This window comes from Aedes albopictus, chromosome 2 (assembly GCF_035046485.1).
Source record: "Aedes albopictus strain Foshan chromosome 2, AalbF5, whole genome shotgun sequence".
Classification (NCBI taxonomy): Eukaryota; Metazoa; Arthropoda; class Insecta; order Diptera; family Culicidae; genus Aedes; species Aedes albopictus.
In genome coordinates, this window is record NC_085137.1 from 174045197 (window position 1) to 174064220 (window position 19024).

General features: G+C 43.2%; 1 protein-coding gene across 13 annotated transcripts in view; it reads left to right on the forward strand.

Moving 5' to 3' along the window:
• The window catches only part of LOC109418311 (dual specificity calcium/calmodulin-dependent 3',5'-cyclic nucleotide phosphodiesterase 1), a 760467-nt gene that overhangs the window by 412325 nt on the left and 329118 nt on the right, over positions 1 to 19024 (forward strand). For 3 of the 13 annotated variants that reach the window (XM_029859410.2, XM_062850740.1, XM_029859415.2), the window contains exon 2: positions 5017 to 6732. The exons of 8 other annotated variants lie outside the window; for them this stretch is intronic. In XM_029859410.2, coding sequence (XP_029715270.2) covers positions 6351 to 6732 — 382 coding nt within the window. In that variant the 5' untranslated portion in view covers positions 5017 to 6350. The remainder of the gene's footprint in view (positions 1 to 5016; positions 6733 to 19024) is intronic. 2 more of the 13 variants (XM_062850741.1, XM_062850742.1) reach the window with 1 other exon arrangement.

Below are 19024 nucleotides of genomic sequence, written 5' to 3' on the forward strand. Positions count from 1 at the left end.
GCAGTAGAGCAGTCGTCGGACTCCCGAAGTCATCGTCATCGAGCGACAGTCGTCGGTTTCGTACCGCCGGCGTCATCGTGTAGCACAGTAGCAGCAGTCAGTGTAGCATAAGATTTAGTTTAAGCAATACTATTTGAAATCGCTTAGATTCCAAGGTGGGCGGTATGTTTATACGTAGTTGAATTCTGTCGCACCCTAATACCAAATTAGCATAGGTTCCACATAAGAGAATTTCTCTCAGTATCTCTTGTCTTCCGATCAACCTACATCTCATTAGATGTAGGTTCAAGCTATACATTGTAATGCAAGATAGTCAGTTATCTCGCATTCGACCGTGCGCGCGTACTTATCGTTCACTGCGACCGTGTTTGAAGAACGCAATAAAGTCATTACGGTTGTATCATACCAGTTCGTTTCCGCACAATAAAGTGTTTTCATTATATACCGCGGGTCGAGTTCAGTTCCTATTCCGAAATCCGTTCGAAGTGGGATCCTGTCGGAACAGGGACATTTCTGCCAAAGATTCTATCCTAACTTAATCTAATTATACAAAGAACTTATCGTAGCAACGATTTTTGACGAAAATTTGTAATGATTTTCGTTGACATCTATTCCAATGTTTCGATATTGTAAATTTGATGCAACTCATTAGTGCTATTCCAGAGAGGCAACTGCCTAATCAGCTTTGATTTCGGGACGTATTTAGATACGGATGGATATTGGATATTCAGAGCTGCCCATATAGCCGAGGCGGTAAACGCACGGGTATTCAGCATGACCATGCTGAGGGTGACGGGTTCGATTCCCGGTCGGTCCAGGATCTTTTCGTAAAGGAAATTTCCTTGACTTCCTTGGGCATAGAGTATCTTCGTGCCTGCCACACGATATACACATGCAAAATGGTCATTGGCAGAGGAAGCTCTCAGTTAATAACTGTGGAAGTGCTCATAGAACACTAAGCTGAGAAGCAGGCTTTGTCCCAATGAGGACGTTACGCCAAGAAGAGAGAGAGAGAGCTGCCCAAACTATAATCAAGATAAGATACTACCGCTACAGTATTGATTTCACAACGTAACAAAAATTAACTTTTGGTCTGTCTCAAGAGCAAACTTATGTGTCTCTGACAGATTTTGGGTCGCTGAATCCGAATCTGGGCTCAGATTTGCTCAAGCACGTCACAATTTTGAGCTATACCTCAATTTATAGGGCACAATATGCGATTTTGGGCTTTTTTGACTGCAAACCATTAAACATGGAAATATTTTTTTAACGAATCAAAGGAAAAATTGGCCAATTAACATCCAAATTAACGACTCATGCAAAATATTTCGTTTTACCAAATCGAATTTTAAAGTTTTAAGCGATTTATGTTAGGTACGATATTTCCCATACAAGTCATCCTCCAAAAGTTGCAAGCAAGTTTATTTACTGACATAAAATGCTTAAATCTATCAAATTTGATTTGGTAAAATGAAATATTTTGCATGAGTCGTTAATTTAGATGTTAATTGACCAATTTATCCTTCGATTGCTCAAAAAAAAATATTTTCATGCTTAATGGTTTGCAGTCAAAAAAGCCCAAAATCGCATATTTTTCCCTATAAATTGAGGTATAGCTCAAAATTGCGACGTGGTGGTGCAAATCTGAGCCCAGATTCGGATTCAGCGGCCCAAAATCTGTCAGAGACACATAAGTTTGCTCTTGAGACAAAAAAAAAATGTTGCGCTGTGTTTGTAACGTCACAGATGGAGCAGACCTGGTGGAATTATTAGATCACTTGCCTATTGTGCACGCCAGGACCTCAGATCGAATGTAGCGTCACATATCCAACCACACTGGAACCTCTTTTTATGCCATGACTGGGGTACTGCAAAAATTAAAAAAGGCATGAAAAGAGGGAATTGTGTGCTGTACGCACAAGTAAATGCTTTAAGAAGGAACTTAGGTCGCAGGAGCAGGTCTTGCTGCTGGTTATTTGAGGTGAAGCCAATGGGGTTTCCAGGAAGTCCTCAGAGAGCCCAAAAATGGGGATCCAAAGGGCTTCAGGAGCGTTTTAGGGTGTTGTTTCAGGAGATTTCAGGGGGCCTTTGAAAGGCGTTTCGACAGGTTTCGTTAGCGTTTTAGAGGGATTACAGGGATTTCAGTGGCGTTTCAAAAGTGGTACAGGGATTTCAGGGACGTTTCAAGGGGCTTTAAGAACGATTCAACTTTATTGGAGGGAACTGTTCATAAACCACGTACACCAAAATTTGACCATCTCAGATCCCCCCTCCCCCCTCGTAGACTTTTGTCCAAACAAAAAATTTAAAATTTGTCTGGAGCGTAGACTTTGGCTTGACCCCCCTCCCCCCAAAAAGTCTACGTGGTTTATGAACGGCCCCGAGGAATGCTGTAAGTTATCTCAGGAGCCCTCATTAGGGGTTTCAGAAGTGTTTCGAGGCATTTCAAAGGTGTTTCGAAGAGAAGCTTCAAGGGGTATTCAGTTTAGTTTCAGGGGGATTTAAGGAACCTTTCAAGGGTGTTCCAAGGAGTTCAGGGGCATTTCAAATGGATTACGGGGGTTTTAAATGCGTTTCAATAGGATAATTGAGGGACGTTTTGAGGTATTTCAGGAGTGATCGTAAGAGTTTGAATGGTTTTTTTTTCCAAGGGATCTCAAAAGTTTAATAACGTTCGATGTTATTGCAAAACGATTATGGGTTACCAGGAGCATTTCAATGGTATGAAGTGCCCAGAGACCCCCTGGAACCATTCGAAACCCCGTTAACCTCATGTGACCCCCTGAAACGCATCTGAGTAGCCCCTAAGAACCATTAAGCGCTCCCCTGAGACTTCTAAGCACCTCCCTGAAATCCTTTGAAGTCCTTCCCTGAGGCTCCCTTAAAGGCCACTAAGACCCTTATGAACACACCTGAGTACTTCTGGAACTCGCCATGAGATTCCTGGGACAAGTCTAAAATTCCTTGAGACCCTTTGAAACGCCCTAAATACCCTAAACCCTGGGATCCCCTGAAACACCCCTCCAAAGAAACAGAAGTAGATGAATTACAGTTTCTTAAGCTACAGTAAGCTTAAGAGCCGTTTGTTCAATTCTTGTTTGTTGGGGAGACCCCCTTGATCCTCTTGATACCACCTGCGATCCCCTGAAACGCACCTGAGATCCCAAGAGACCCGATGAAATCTTCTCAAGGACAAGGTATTTGGAGTACATACATACCGTCTACCCCCGTTGGTTTGACCTCATCTCATCTGAACACTTGACCCCCTCTAATCTGCACATCGTTCAAACTAAAAATGGTTCAAACGCTATTCTGCTCATGGAACGGGATGAAACGGAACGCAAAATCAAAACAAAACAGCAAAAGGGGTTACCATCAGTGTGTTTTTCGATGCCCACAGGGTTACTAGAAGTTCAAATTAAAAAATGAACCCCGTTGGTTTGCATGAGGTGTCGTTCAAACCAACGGGGGTAGACGGTAGTTAAAATTTTCTCGAGCACAACTCCAGAGAACCGTCAGACGTATCTGGCTGAAAATATAACTTGATGTCGGGTTTGATGTCATCAATAATATATAAAGCTTTGAATCGATGAAACCACGATGAAACAGTCGTCGGAGAGCGTTGACTGGTGCTGGGGTTGGTGTAAAATGAATGATCAGAGATCAGTCAATTGGTATCCCAATGCTAGTGGAACCTCGTAGCCATGCGGTTAGGGTCACCAAGCTTCTAATCGCGCCATGCGTCTCGGTATCGACTGGTACATGCTCCGTGTGTCCCTTGTTTAGTGTTAAGTTTCATTCAGTCTGTACAGCCTCTGGCTGAAGACAATGTCCGCGATTTTTTTCAATGTTTGGTTGTGGCCCACACTTATATGAAAAACATTTTTTTTAAATGCCAAGTCTTACCTCCTGAATCGGTTGTATTGGACTCCCAGAAGCTACGTTCAAAATTTGAGCAAAACCGGTTAAGCCTAAGGGGGCGCTCAAAGTTCTTGAAGTTTGTAAGGGAAAACGGGGCCAAATATATGCAGAAATCTTAGGTTTTCGATTTTTTGCCGCTAGGTGGCGCTGTAAGCGTTTAATGATAAAACCCTTTGGTATAATTGTAGTTGGTTGACTATATGCCAAACAACTTTGTCGAAGACCGCAAAGTGGTCCGACGCCTGTGAGAAAAGTTATATTCTAAGCAAAGTGAGGTGAAGTATTGAGATATTATTATTGATGTTATTCCTTTACATGCACTGTAAAAACAATCATAATGTCTCGCCCCACTTTACCACTTTAACTTTTTTTAATAGGCGTCGTATCACTTTGCGGTCTTCGACAAAGTTGTTTGGCATATAGTCACCTACAATAATATCAAAGGGTTTTATCATTAAACGCTTACAGCGCCACTTAGCGTCATAAAATCTAAAACTTAAGATTTCTGCATATATTTGGCCCCGTTTTCCCATACAAATTTCAAGCACTTTGAGCGCACCCTTAGGCTTAACCGGGTTTGCTCAAATTTTGAACGTAGCTTTTGGGAGTCCAATACAACTGATTCGGGAGGTAAGACTTGGCATTTTTCAAATTTTTTATTTTTCATATAAGCTGACCAGTGGCCCAGCTTGAAATGCACGTACTTAATGCTTTTCCGGCTCGGATTTGCTCGGTAAAGGCATATAACACCGCCTCGAAAAATAAGAGTTATCTACTTCTCAATGAATCTTTAGTTTTAAACACACTGCTTTCCAGCTTATCCTCTTGACTTCATGAAAAGCAAGTAATCAAATAAAAAAAAAGTTCAACATCTCCTAATTTGTTCTGTATCATTTTGATATAAAATACACTATCCAATCAGTCAGGCTAATCAAATAATTCTGAGAAAATTGTTTGAAACATCCATGTCCTCGCACGCTGGTTACGTCCTTTCTATATAACGACACTTCAAAAGTAGAAATAAAAGTAATTCCAACATCTCGCTCCATTGAAAAATGACCAATTACAACCAATTAAGTTTCTTGATTTCGTTAGTGCAGTGAAATGTGATCGCAAATTATCATCGCTTGAATTGTTCGTAAAAGTGTGTGAGGATACCTGCCAACAGCATCGTCATCAGGTGTATCGACCCAACGTCGTCATCAGCTAGAGGCCAAGTCAACCAACTGTTCAACGACACCATCTCTCTCCAAAGTGCGAAAATAAAAACGAAATCCCGCGTTCGCGTCCGCGTCCGTGTCCGTATCAACCCGCGCGTCGAACGTCCAATTTTCGGAGTAATCATCGGTAATTAACCCGTCCAGTTCGGAAAACTTGTTTGCCGCTATTAATCACGGAATGCCGTCGTAGCTGCTTGACAAAATTCCACCACACCTCGATTCCGAGAGGTAAAATCGACCGCAACATGTAGTCCCCGTCGCCGTCCTCGTCATCGTCCTCCTGATCCTAGCCGAAGGAGCGCGTGAAGTGAGATTTCAATTAAGCTGCTAATTTATTTACCATAATTATATTGGATGTTTAAATTTCCAACTCGTTTCTCCGGGGCCACTTTACTGGAGCTGCTCCAGAGGAGCGCATCGCAGCTCGCAATGTGAAACCATCGGACCGTGTGCATTGGTCACACCCTCGCTTTTCCCCGGCCTAGTGTAGTGTAGTGTCGTGTGGGGACAAGCCCGTGTGCTGACAGACGCCGAGCGCCACCACCACCAAGCCACCCACCGCCAATGAAGCATGGAAAAACAAGTGGCCATAATCAACGGCATCCAGCCGGGAAAAACAACAACAGCCTGAAGGTATGCAATTTGCTGGTGAAACGCGCCGGGAAGAAACTACAGCAGCCAAGTGAAATTGCATTAAGAATAACGTCCTTCGAGTTCTCCAGTAGCTCCAGAAGAAACGTGACTCCCACACGTTAGAGGACTACGGGAGATTCGTTCGCCCGTGTGCCGAGTGTTTGCTATACAAAGGTAGTTCCGAGGAAAGTCAATTAAAGTAAAAGTTGATCTTATTTATTAGTCGAGTTTCGGTGCGACTCTTGTGCTAAAATGAAATTACGGTCCTAAGGTTCTTGAAGGTATATTCAAAGTCGTTGAAGAAGCTTTTACGATGCCAAAAGTATGTGACAAAAATGTGTTATTCGGGTGGAAGCTGACTTGGTAATTGCGTTCAGAGTGTGAAGAGTCCATCGAGAAAGCATTTTACGAGGATAAGAATAACGTGCCGATAAGCGCTTTCTAGTGGGTAAATACTAACAAAGAAGAAAATAACAACCACGCGATTTGCGGTCTTTGCGAATACTAAACCAACCGATCGATATAAGCCGTTGAAGATTTTTGTTACCAACTCTCCATCTTCTCAAAAAAAAAAATATGGCCGAATCCAGTGGCAGTACCAGCAGCAGCAGCGATGAAGAGCTAGCTCAGGCTGCTGCCACTGCTTCCAACCGAGAAGTGGGAAGCGACCCATCCGAACCTAGACCATCGGTGGTGGCGGCAACAATAGCAGCCGCCAGCAGGGAACGTGGACCCGCCCGGTGCCATGAGTGCTACGGAGACTGCCTGGATTGCGGCGGCGGTGGGGGAGCAGTTGTCTGCTGCAAGGATACGGTGCACAAGTGCCACTCGGATCCGCTGAGTGCCGGCGGCCGGATGCTGACGGGGAAGAACTTGCTGACCCGGTCGCTCAGGTATGCGCCCGGGCCGGCCACTCGGAAGTGTGTTCTAACCCTGGACGGGTACTCGTACGTAATCGGTGAGTATGGAACCTGACTTTTGTTTGAATTTATGAATTTTTATATGATCCTCGAAGTAACTGACTTTTCTATTGCACATTGGAAATTCTCTTTATGCACTGAGCTGAGGGTGCATAAATTACATGAAAGAGGAAATGTAGTGCATCAATTGAATCGGTGCTTTAATTGGGGTGTGTTTAAAGGGATTTTTGTTCATAATAACAGGCTTTGATCTTGAGAGTTTAACATGGAATCAATAAGGGTCCCAAGCAGTTTCAAAAGAGTCTGAGGGGATTTCAAGTGATTGAGAAAGGCGAAGGGGTCTCAGGAAGTTTCAGTGGAGTTTCTGGGAAACCTTTCAGAAGTGCTTCGGGAGTTCAAGGTTGTTTCAGGGGCACACATAGTGGTTTCTGTTTTTTTTTTACAGGATTTGGAGGGGCTGCAGGAGAATTTCAGAGGGTAGGTTTTGAGGTTTCAAGGGATTTCAGGTGCTTTCGAAGAATTCAATGTAGTTCCTAAAGGAGTTTCAGAAGGTTTTCTGTGGATTTCAGTAGGTTTCGTAGAGTTTCGAAAGGGTTTCAAAGAAACGCAGTGGTTTTTAGAGGGTGTGAAGGGTACCTATAGGGGTTTTGAAAAGTATTCAGGGAGGTTACAGGGTGGTTGCAAATGGGCTTCATAAGACCTACACAGGAATTCAGAGTAGTTCAGAAGATATTAGGAGGCTATTACGGGACTTTCATGTCTAGATCGTCAAATCTCACAAGTTTGAAACAGTTCTAGGGTGTGTAGTTCTAGTGGCTCTTAAACTCTTTCAGCGGAATCAAGATCTCTACAACCTGTTGAAGCTTCCAAATCCCATCTGAAATTCCCCCTGAAAACCCCTCAAGGGCTTCTGAAATCTCCTAAATCTGCTTTGAACAGTTTCGGTCCCTCTGATATATCCTAACACTTCAATGACGAATTTTTATTTACGAAAAAAGCTAATTTTCATGAAAGCTTCTAAAACCCTCCGGAAACTCTTGAAAAACTCTTAAAAAGCTCCTGAAAATCTCTGGAACTCCCTTGGGTCCCATTTAAAACCCATGAAACCCCTTTGCAACGCCATAATCCTGCCTGATAGCTATTACTGCTTACTGTAGTATTCGCGCTTCAATCACTAGGTATTTTCCATTAGGCCGGTCCACCGTTAGCCAATTTTCACTCTCTCACGTATGTATCCCGAGCACCCCTGGGGTCCAATGTTAAAGATCCCTATCCTGTGCGGCTGCTCGTTTTAGTCTTAGCCTGAGACCAGGTCAGATTCCGAATACGTACTTTGATTTCCTTGTTGAAGCTTCGTCGCCACGAGCCTCTGAGTTTTCCTCTACTGCAAAGTCCTGCCGGATTTCAAACCAGCGCTTGCTTACAGATATCGTCTCCGCGCTTTAAGCTTCTATGTGGTTTCTACTGACACGCACCATGTTTCGGCACAGATTTCACGTTGGAATTAAAAATTCGAATTGGAATCTCCGCCTTGTCCTCTTGATCTGTGCTCCTGTCGATCTTGGTACCGCCATCTGACGCGATCTTGTTTTGTTGATTTTGAATGTGTTCGACCTTCTCCACTAATTTCCCATATACTGTCTTGATCTGACTTTGATGGTTAGACCCACCGTAGAGGAGCGTTCGGCCAGGTCGTTGAGCTTACTCTGCATGTCAGAGTGCTGTTGAACTAGTAGGACAACATCACCGGCCAAGTTGAAGTCGTCCAGACGGTCTATAGCGATGGGCTGCCAAAGTAGCCTACAATTCGGTGCACGTTCATTGACCCTCACAATTAACTTCTGCTGAATCCGATTTAGGATAACTTTCCACAGAAAATACAATCAGATCCCCCTTCCTGGGAATCTTCACTAAGACGCCCTGCATCCAGTCGGCCGGAAAAGTCGCGGTGTGCCAGATATTACAGAATTGGGTCATCTTTGAGCATCTCTGCTGATATGCGATCGACACCGGGAGCCTTGTTGGTCTCGGATTCATCATTACTCCAGTAAAGCGTCGTTGTGAGATACCGTAGAGAGGAGACGAATTTGACAGATTGTGGCGGCTTCCTCCCCTTCATCAGCCAATCCCTTTTCTAGAGCCGAAGACCGTTGACGGGACTCGTTTTTGGCTGCTCTGGTTCTTGCCCGCTCTATCGCGGCCTTTGCCACGATAGAACGGGCGGCTGTAAATCCTACGCCAGATATCAATAGTGATCCACTCTTTTCGCAGAGTGCGTAACTCAAGCAGATTGTTCTCGCTGACTTCAATTAAGGTTTTTATTATGGACGTTCACTGCTCTCTACGCTGCCACCTTCCGGAACATCCGCTGTTCGGGCCAGCAAGCCCATGGAACCTAGCATGAACGCCCTTAAAACAACCTTTCTGATATCTCCCTGAAAATCTGTAGATTGCCTTCAAACCCCATTTGAAACGTCCCTGTAGAGGCCTTTAAACTTATCCGAAACACATCTATAACACTCATAGAAACCCTTTGAATATCCCTGTAATCCTTTAAAACAACTCTGAAGGCCCCTAAAACGCACCTGAAATTCCCTGAAGTCGCAAATCCTCTTGAATCCATTTGAACTGTCGTGTGTGTCGAAGTTTTCCCATGTTCCAAAGCGATTTAGTTTACAATGATGTTTCCTTCTCTATGGACAAGTGTTTAAAAGATAAGGTCAATTTATAAAGAGAACATGAGAATTTGTAAACAAGAGCAAAAATCGCATACATTAAATTTACTTTCACTTTTTAAAGAAAAAATCTGATGGGACTTTATTGCCTTTTAATCAATTGATATTTGGAATTTTCTCGTCATTAGCTGTCTCACGTTGGCTATCAGCAACTATTCACTGCTTATTTGTCAATTCTCACTCCTCATTGATTCACACCTCTCGCTTTCAACCTTCAAATACCAACTCTACTAAATTTTTGCTCACTCCTCAACTCTCAGTCTTCATTGTTCTTCTCTAACTTTTCATTTCTAACTCTTCACGACGCACTGCTTCAAATCTCTCATACCTCTCACTCCTTATTGCTTCACATTTTTTTATTGCTTGTTCATCATTGGTCACTCGCTACTGCTCAGTCCTCATTCTTCAGTAATCACTTTTCATTTCTCACTCTTCACTGCCATACTATACACTATTCACTTCTTATTCCTATCTTCTCACTTCTCTCTTTTCACTGGTCACTCTCAACTTCTCCCTGAGCATTGCTAACTTAACATTCCTCATCACACTTTTCATTCACCATTCATCATTTTTTATTTATAATTCCTCACTGTTATTGCTCACTGTTCATTTCTCACTCCTTACTGATTAAGTGGGCTATTCGGGCTCGTTTGGCAGTTGACCATCAATGTTAACTTCTTGTCCCTATCAGCCTAGATATCTGTGTAGTGTCGGTAGCGGTTGTCTCAATTGGCTAAGAAGAACACTACGTACCGATGATGATTAACCTGGGCTTGTTAGGGGAATATCTGTAAGTAAAAAGAAAATCGCGTAAGTACTGTTCCTTTGAATTCCACTAAGAGTTTGCATCCTTTGACAGATACGTATTTCGACCTCAACTGTAAGGTCGTCTTCAGTGTCTTGTACTTGACTCGACTCATTGGTACAAGACACTGAAGACGACCTTACACTTGAGGTCGAAATACGTATCTGTCAAAGGATGCAAATTCTTAGTGGAATTCAAAGGAACAGTACCTAACGTGATTTTCTTTTTACTTACTACGGACCGCCTGATCCAGTGGTAAAAGTCCACTAAACATGTGACCCCTAATTCATGGTGTGATGCGGCTTTATGCTTACCGTGCCAAGGAATGAATAGTTAGGGTGGTCTAATTAAAACCTAACCACAAACAGAGCCTGTGGAGAATTGGGGCGTCCTCCACAGTATTACGCCCTTACTACGCCAACCGGAGCAATGGTGCAGTGGACCTAGCGTTTCTCCGAGATTATCAGTTGCCCTTCTAAAGTCTCAAATTTGAGCCTAAACAAGGGCGGGATTATACAAATGTTGTAAGTTAGCTTATATCACTATCTATATGGGTTCGCATGATGCGTTTTCGCCATTGACGTTTTCCAATTGACACCGATTTGGTTTGTCGTTGATGTTTCCTTTTTGTGTTGTCATTGTGAAGAGTGTAATCCTGTCTAGTTTGGGTAGTGGCTACAGCTAGGAAACCTCAGATTAATTTTCAGCGTAAAAAGCGTGTGTAGCCTAAGTGGCTCTACTTCAAAAAGTTTATCTTCGTAAGGTAGCTTCTGTATAGGTTACCTTGTTAACCCAGGTTTGCTTCTTTCATTATTAATGAAGTGTCGTGCCTCGAGCATGCTATATATTAGAATAACGTTAACAGTATGTTTCAACCTTTCCTTATGGATGCCTTCAAGCAAGCTCTTGTATTCAGCACCTTTTCGCTGACATTTGCTACGATGATTACATCATCTGAAGTAGCTCAATCATTAATTTGAGATGCTTCAGTTTAATGGATTACTTAGATAGTACAGTAACTTTACATAGAATTGCACCTAACCTAACTCTGCATGAGCAGAATTTGCCATGTGTTAGATGAGGAGTTTCTATTTGACCTTCTTTGCACTTTTGAGTGTTCCTTTGCAAACTTTCCGTATTCAGGCGTTCCTGCTCAACAAATTGGGGAACTTGTGCTAACTGGTTGCGACCACATTTTATGGATAACTTGCTTCCATTGCTACTCCAAGAGAGTTTCATTTACTACAACGCCCTCCATTGTGGTATACCATAATTATTGCTTTGAAAGAAGCTTGTCCTCTGCGGTCTGTGCGAACCGCAAGAGATATTCATGAATGGAACTCTGATCTGTTCAAGTTCAAAATATCTTCGGACAAACCATTCTTTTGTATAGTTACGAATCTCTGGCTTCCACCCGAGAATTGTAGCTACAGAATCGACTTAGTGGGTACTAAAAAGCTCTGCTTACTTCAAATCTCCAGGTTTTGTCTTATTTTTCTCCAGAGGGATTTGAATATTTCAAATATGTTTTGAACTTACAGAAAAACTTGTAGTTATAAGACACAGAATGTTGCTAATAGTCGGGGCCCGTGGCGTAGTTGGTCACACGTTCGCTTCATATGCGGATGGTCGTGGGTTTGATTCCCAGCCCCGGCACTTGCAAATTTTCGTCAGTTGCTCTTCTCCCGAGAGCGGCTGACACTGACCCTCTTCTGAGCCCCATGGCTCAAACGGACCTGGATACCTGGACATCGGCAAACTGCTACTCGTAATGGACCCCCAATCGGACTGGAAAGGAACAACGGCCATCCATCATCTTCCTTGTGCTCATCATTCTACCACGTATTGAGTAGAAAAGTGAAAGCAGCAGAAAGACACCAGTTCGATAAAGTAGAACAGAATAACATCTAGGCGCTGTACAAAATGTATGTGCAGCTGTCAATTGAATTCGCTCACGTAGTGCCCTAGTGGACAATAGAGCTGTAAATTAGGTTAAGTGATTAAGAATAAAAAAAAAAAAAATGTTGCTAATTGACATATTGAGGGATGAATTTTTGGAAAAAATCGCGTTCTGGTGGGATTCGAACCCACGACCCCGTATTCGCTAGACCGGTGCTTTAACCAACTAAGCCACAGAACAGGTGATAATTCTGCGGAATAGAAAGCCAAACTGAACCCGAGCCCTCACCATGAACATTCACTTTTCCAAGAACCATCTCTCTTTCGGCTTAGATGTCAATCCACAACACAGCCTCGTTTGTGCCCAACAACTACAAGTGAGAGCGTATTACAGTATTGTTCCGATTTTATCACGCCTATTTTTAAAAATTCTTTTAAATATTCTACAAAATGTATACGCATTTTCAATATTTTTAACGTTGCAAAACACGCCTTCAACATTCATCTTAAAGAAGAGGGAACATACTTGCTCTCAAATGTAATGTCAAATGAATGAAAAATAAAGGCGGAGGCCGTGATAAAATCGGAACATTACTGTATTTGTAGTTGTTGGGCACAAACGAGGCTGTGTTGTGGATTGACATCTAAGCCGAAAGAGAGATGGTTCTTGAAAAAGTGAATGTTCATGGTCAGGGCTCGGGTTCAGTTTCGCTTTCTATTCCGCAGAATTATCACCTGTTCTGTGGCTTAGTTGGTTAAAGCACCGGTCTAGCGAATACGGGGTCGTGGGTTCGAATCCCACCAGAACGCGATTTTTTTCAAAAATTCATCCCTCAATTTGTCAATTAGCAACATTCTGTGTCTTATAACTACAAGTTTTTCTGTATGTTTGTGACATATGCAGCTAATCTGGTAAATGCCAGTAAAGGGCAACATATATCAATGTTTTGAACTCTTGTAATTTTCTTTTGGGTATTTTCATGGCGTGAAATTACTCCATAGTTTTATCCCGAAAGGGTGAGTGCGTTGTATAATGAAGGAATGAGTTTCAAATTTACTGCGACATTTGCACCCATTTAGACTCGGCAAAATTCATTATTATCACAGTCGAATTTCGCACACGACTTCGCAGCGGCTAGCGTACACAAGTTCCCAAGCGTAGTTTTTGCTTGGGAGATTTCTTGAAGATTGAGGATGCTTTCGATGACGTGCCTTTCAATATCATATTGAAAGTCGCATGACGTTACAAGCTACCTCCAATGAGCTATAGGCTATCTTTACGCCTCTATGCGTTTCAGTGTCCTTTTAATGGCACTGATTAAACCCATTGTAGTATGGGCTATGAGCTCTCGTTGCGCTTATGCGTTAATTCCCTCTTCTAGGGTACCTCATCCTATTTCATCACCTTTCCCTGTCCTAATTCCTACTTCAGACGCACAAATCTCAAAAAGCAAGTTTCAAACAACAGTGCATTTTATTATTCTGTTCTTGCTCACTTGTAATAAGCTTAAAATAAGAAGCTCTGGTGCACTGGTTTTGTTTACGAAGAGATTTGTGCTTTCGAAATCGTGAGTAGGTGCCAAAGTCGGCCATTGTGGCGGCCATTTTGGGATTCAAAGAAGTCTGTCATTAAGTGAATCTGATATTTTCATTCTACAAGTTTATGCAAGACTGCTGGAATGTAGCGCAAAAGTTATGCAACCATTCTAATATCTTCAATTTCATTTGTTCTATTGCAGGTAAGACGAGCTAAACTCAGAGGACTAAATCATGAAAGACCCTACAAATATCGTATGTAATCTTAATCTAAAAGACTCAACCTTTCATATCCCCCAAGAGCCCCCATTCACAAAGACTTGATGAAGTTTACCAAACAAATTTCCATCGCCTTCGCGCTAGATCAAACCCTTACCGCCCAATACATCATTCCGTATAATCCTACTTTCAAAACTAAGTGCTTCAGTGTATTTACTTCATCCGCATCGCATACCTAGCCCTTTCGATGCCGGCCGCCCTCGGGAAATCCCACGATCAAAAATCAATTTAACATTCAATAGGAAATCCCACCTTGCTTGATAATCCCCTTTGCACACGTGTCGCTCGTTCGCTATCCAGACGAAATCCACACAGTTCTCCCCCTGGGGCGGCGGCGGCGGCGTTATGGCGTTGCCAATTTGTAAATATGATTGATAGTACTGCGTTCTGAGCATACGTATGGCACTTCAAGCCAAGCGATGATGCGACAGATTATCGAACGTAACTGTACAGGTTAGCTTTCGCTCACACTGACTGTGGCACAGTGAGTTAAATTTGGACTGCAAAAAAGTTTCATATTCAATGGCATCGTTCTCATGAACATATGAGCATGACCGTACAATTCGTAGTTGCACCTTTATGATTCCATAGCCTAAGCGATTAACGCGTGGGTATAAAGAAAGAAAAGTTTGACGGGGTCGGTCCTTATGTAAACTTTCTTGACTGCCTTGGCCTTAGAGTATAATCCCATGCGATAAACGAATGCAACATGGTCAGATGTCAATAATATATCTCAGTTAATAACTGTGGAAGTACTTATGGAACAAAATGCTGAACGGGTTTTATCCATTGGGACGTTACATCATAGAAAAAAACAAACTGACGAAAAAACGAGAATTATGAAGAGGAAATGAACTTCTCCGTATTGCGAAATATCGTTTTCTCGTGAGGAAAAGGAAATTCCTAAATTTTTAATTCTTGGTTTTGGCTTCGATTCAGCCCACCGTGGCATCGGAAGAACCGGGATGTATGCTTTGAGGAAGATCAATATTTGCTCCACATCAGCGTTACCACCACACCGCACCGGATCGCACCGCACCACCATAAGCCCAATCAAAAACGACACTTTCGTTCCGTCTGCTTAAGGCTACACGTTCGGTACTCCGAGTTGAGCATCTTCGAATCTGGTTTGTATGATGGGTTTCTCCTACGTTACGTTTACTTGCCTTGCACATCCAACCGTGAGAAGCATCGGAGCGAAAGCCGGTGCTAGAAGGCCACCATCTTCACCCTCATCCGATGGAATCCATACATATGGATGGAAGTTGCACTCGGGCGAGGTCAACCAAGATAAGGGCGAAACAATAAACCGTATCTTTCCATGCTGGCACAGAGGGAATGCTCCCCTACCGGCTGGTTAGTTATCATCTGTTTCATCGCATCACTGACTGATGATTTGTGGATGGATGTCGAACTTTTGTATCGCAGGTATTGATTTTTCTCTGTTTATATCATTTTTTTTTGGTCTCTGAAAGCTCTGACTGGCTCCAGAAGACGTAAATGGGCTACATGCGGAAGCAGGGAGATATGCAAAATGTTTCTTCCAAAACTATGAATGTTAAGTAATGGTTATAATTACTAAGGTCTGAGTGGCCTCTGCTGTACGTAGAATTGCATCCATGGTTGTGTGTTTCCGCACTCTGCGAAGGGTCCGCAAATCGTCCTTCACTTGATCGACCCACCTAGCTCGCTGCGCTCCACGTCTTCTTGTACCGGTCGGATGACTCTCGAGAACCATTTTAGTCGGGTTGCTATCCGACATCCTGATGACGTGACCTGCCCACCGTAGCCTCCCGATTTTCGCGGTATGGACGATGGTTGGTTCTCCCAGCAGCTGATGCAGCTCGTGGTTCATTCGCCTTCTCCAAGTCCCGTCTTCCATCTGCACTCCGCCATAGATGGTACGCAACACCTTCCGTTCGAAAACTCCAAGGGCGCGTTGGTCCTCTGCACGTAGGGTCCATGTTTCGTGTCCATAGAGGACGACCGGTCTAATCAACGTTTTGTAGATGGTTAACTTCGTGTTACGGCGAACTTTATTCGATCGTAGAGTTCTGCGGAGTCGAAGTAGGCACGATTTCCTGCCACAATGCGCCTCTGAATTTCTCTGCTGGTGTCGTTGTCGTCGGTCACCAGTGAGCCCAAGTACACGAATTCTTCAACCGCCTCGATTTCATCACCGTCGATATGAATTCGGGGTGGCGGGCGCGGTGATTCCTCCCTGGAGCCCTTTGCCATCATGTACTTTATCTTCGACACATTAATGACTAATCCGATTCGCCTGGCTTCACTCTTTAGTCGGATGTACGTTTCCGCCATCGTCTCAAATTTACGAGCAATAATATCAATATCATCGGCGAAACCAAGCAGCTGAACGGACTTCGTGAAGATCGTCCCACTCGTGTTTATCCCCGCTCTCCTTATTACACCCTCTAAAGCAATGTTGAACAGCAAGCACGAGAGACCATCACCTTGCCGTAACCCTCTGCTAGATTCAAAGGGACTCGAGAGTGTCCCTGATACTCGAACTACGCACATCACTCGATCCATCGTCGCCTTGATCAACCGCGTCAGTTTATCCGGGAATCCGTATTCGTGCATAATCTGCCATAGCTGTTCTTGATCGATTGTATCATACGCCGATTTGAAATCGATGAACAAGTGATGTGTGGGCACGTTGTATTCGCGGCATTTCTGCAGCACCTGGCGGATGGCGAACATCTGGTCCGTTGTAGCGCGTTCACCCATAAATCCAGCCTGATATTGCCCCACGAACTCTCTTGCAATCGGTGATAGTCGGCAGCATAAAATTGGAGAGAGTATCTTGTAGGCAGCGCTCAGTAGTGTGATCGCGCGGTAGTTCCCGCAATCCAACTTGTCGCCCTTTTTGTAGATGGGATACACGATACCTTCCATCCATTCCTCCGGTAATACTTCCTCCTCCCAAATCTTGGTAATGACCCAGTGTAGTGCTCTCACCACTGCTTCTCCACCGTATTTTAGAAGCTCGCTTGGTACTTGCAACGTCGCCATTGAGGTGCTCTTCGTAATGCTGCCACCACCTGTCGACCACCTCACGCTCGCTCGTGAGAATATTCCCGTGATTATCTCGGCACATGTCGGCTTCTGGTACAAAGCCTCTGCGCGAGCGGTTCAGCTTCTCATAGAACTTTCGTGTGTCCTTAGCGCGGTACAGCTCTTCCATCGCTTCGCGATCTCGTTCTTCCTGCTGGCGCTTCTTCATCCGGAAGACTGAGTTCTGCCTGTTCCGCGCCTGTTTGTAACGTGCCTCATTCGCTCTCATACGGTGTTGCAGCATTCTCGCCCATGCTGCATTCTTCTCGTTTTCCAACTGTTCACATTCGCCGTCGTACCAATCGTTTCTGTGATTCAGAGTCGCGAAGCCTAGTGCTGTAGCCGAGGTACTACCTATGGCGGATCGGATGTCCCTCCAGCCATCTTCTAGTGTAGCTGCGCCAAGCTGCTCTTCCGTTGGTAGGGCCACTGCTAAGGGGCCATCCATAAACCACGTGGTCACTAGGGGGGGGAGGGGGGGGGGGTCTGCCAAAAGACCACGAAAAGCCACGGAGGGGGGTGGGGGGTTTGCGACCAAACCACGTGGTTTTTTTATTTGGTATTTTATTTTTCCTGTCTGTTCAAAAAGCATAGAATCAATTTTTATTTAACTGACTGAGTTGATTTTTTCTTTCCACCGCACGAAACATTGCGTTGTCCATTTAGAGCCGTACAAACAAACCACCTGTATCTTAGAAAACAAATAACATAGGGAAAGGTCAAGCATTGAGAACAAAAACATTTAGTGCACCTGAGCCTTCCGTCAGTCGCGCTGTTGGCCACCACGCCAGCGCCACGCCAATGCGGAGTACAAAAAACGAGATTTTTTTAACGGGTGCATAAAATACAGATTAATAAAAAAGTTAAAAAAAAACCAGGTTAATCCACCTAGTGGTGATAGTGCCTTTCTCGTCGAATATGTACTCAACATTTTTTCCGGCCATAAGCCGAAGTGTTCCTGAATCCTGAGAATACTCTAGAACGGAATAAATCTCATTTTCTTCTTTTGTCACAGTGCTCGTTGACTCGTCAATGAGGGGTGGAGTTGATAAATAATAAATGTATTTGATGAAAAAATTCTTAAAAAAAAATAAGCAAAACCGCTTAAGGCGAAACTGGAAGCATTTCCTATTTTTTTAAATCAGAAGATACCCTGATCCACACTCTACATGTGCACGAAAACCGATTTTGAAAATATTGCTTCGTTATTTAATAGTACATCAAAAACCAAAAAATGAGGAAAGGCTTCCAGTTTCGCCTTAACTCATCGGTTTTGATAAAAAAAACTTCTGGAAGTTTCTAATTTCACTTTAAAATTGATAAATCTATTGGTTTATTTATTTGTGCACTTCTTCAAGATGTTGAATTCCGACCAAAATTTCCAAGGGGGACCCCACTGGACTTAAGAGAAAATCCAAATTTGTGTCAGCCTTATTCAGAAAAGCAAGAATTTTATCAAATCCATAATTGAATTTGGAAACTTATTGATGGCTCATATTCCGACGCTATGTTAAACGTATAGGTCGAGCTGAAAAATATCAAATCTCTTAGTTGACTGCTTGACCACCTTCACTAGCACTGGATGCCAATCATTATCAAGACATTTCGGCAATTTTTTTTTTCTGCGCACTTTAGCCTATATTTTATTATCATTAGTTATAAGATTCATGTAAAATTTGACAAAAAAAAGTGCAAGCAAGCGAAATTTCCCCTATTAAAGCCCATTCAAATTTCTACCGTGTTACAGAGCGCGAGGACTCAACCAGTTGCATCAAAATTGTTCGCAGTTATTTTAGACGCAGAAGGGGATTGGTGCTATAAAATTAAAATTTTTCCATACAACGTTGATCCATCCTACTGTAAAATGACGCCTCAGGAATCAAAAATGATGTAATTTGACAAGATCGCTTAAATTTTTATCAAGATTTTGTTCTTTTACACATATTAATCGCTTGCATCGATTTTGTTCACCTGCGTAATTTCAGCAATGGATCCAACCCT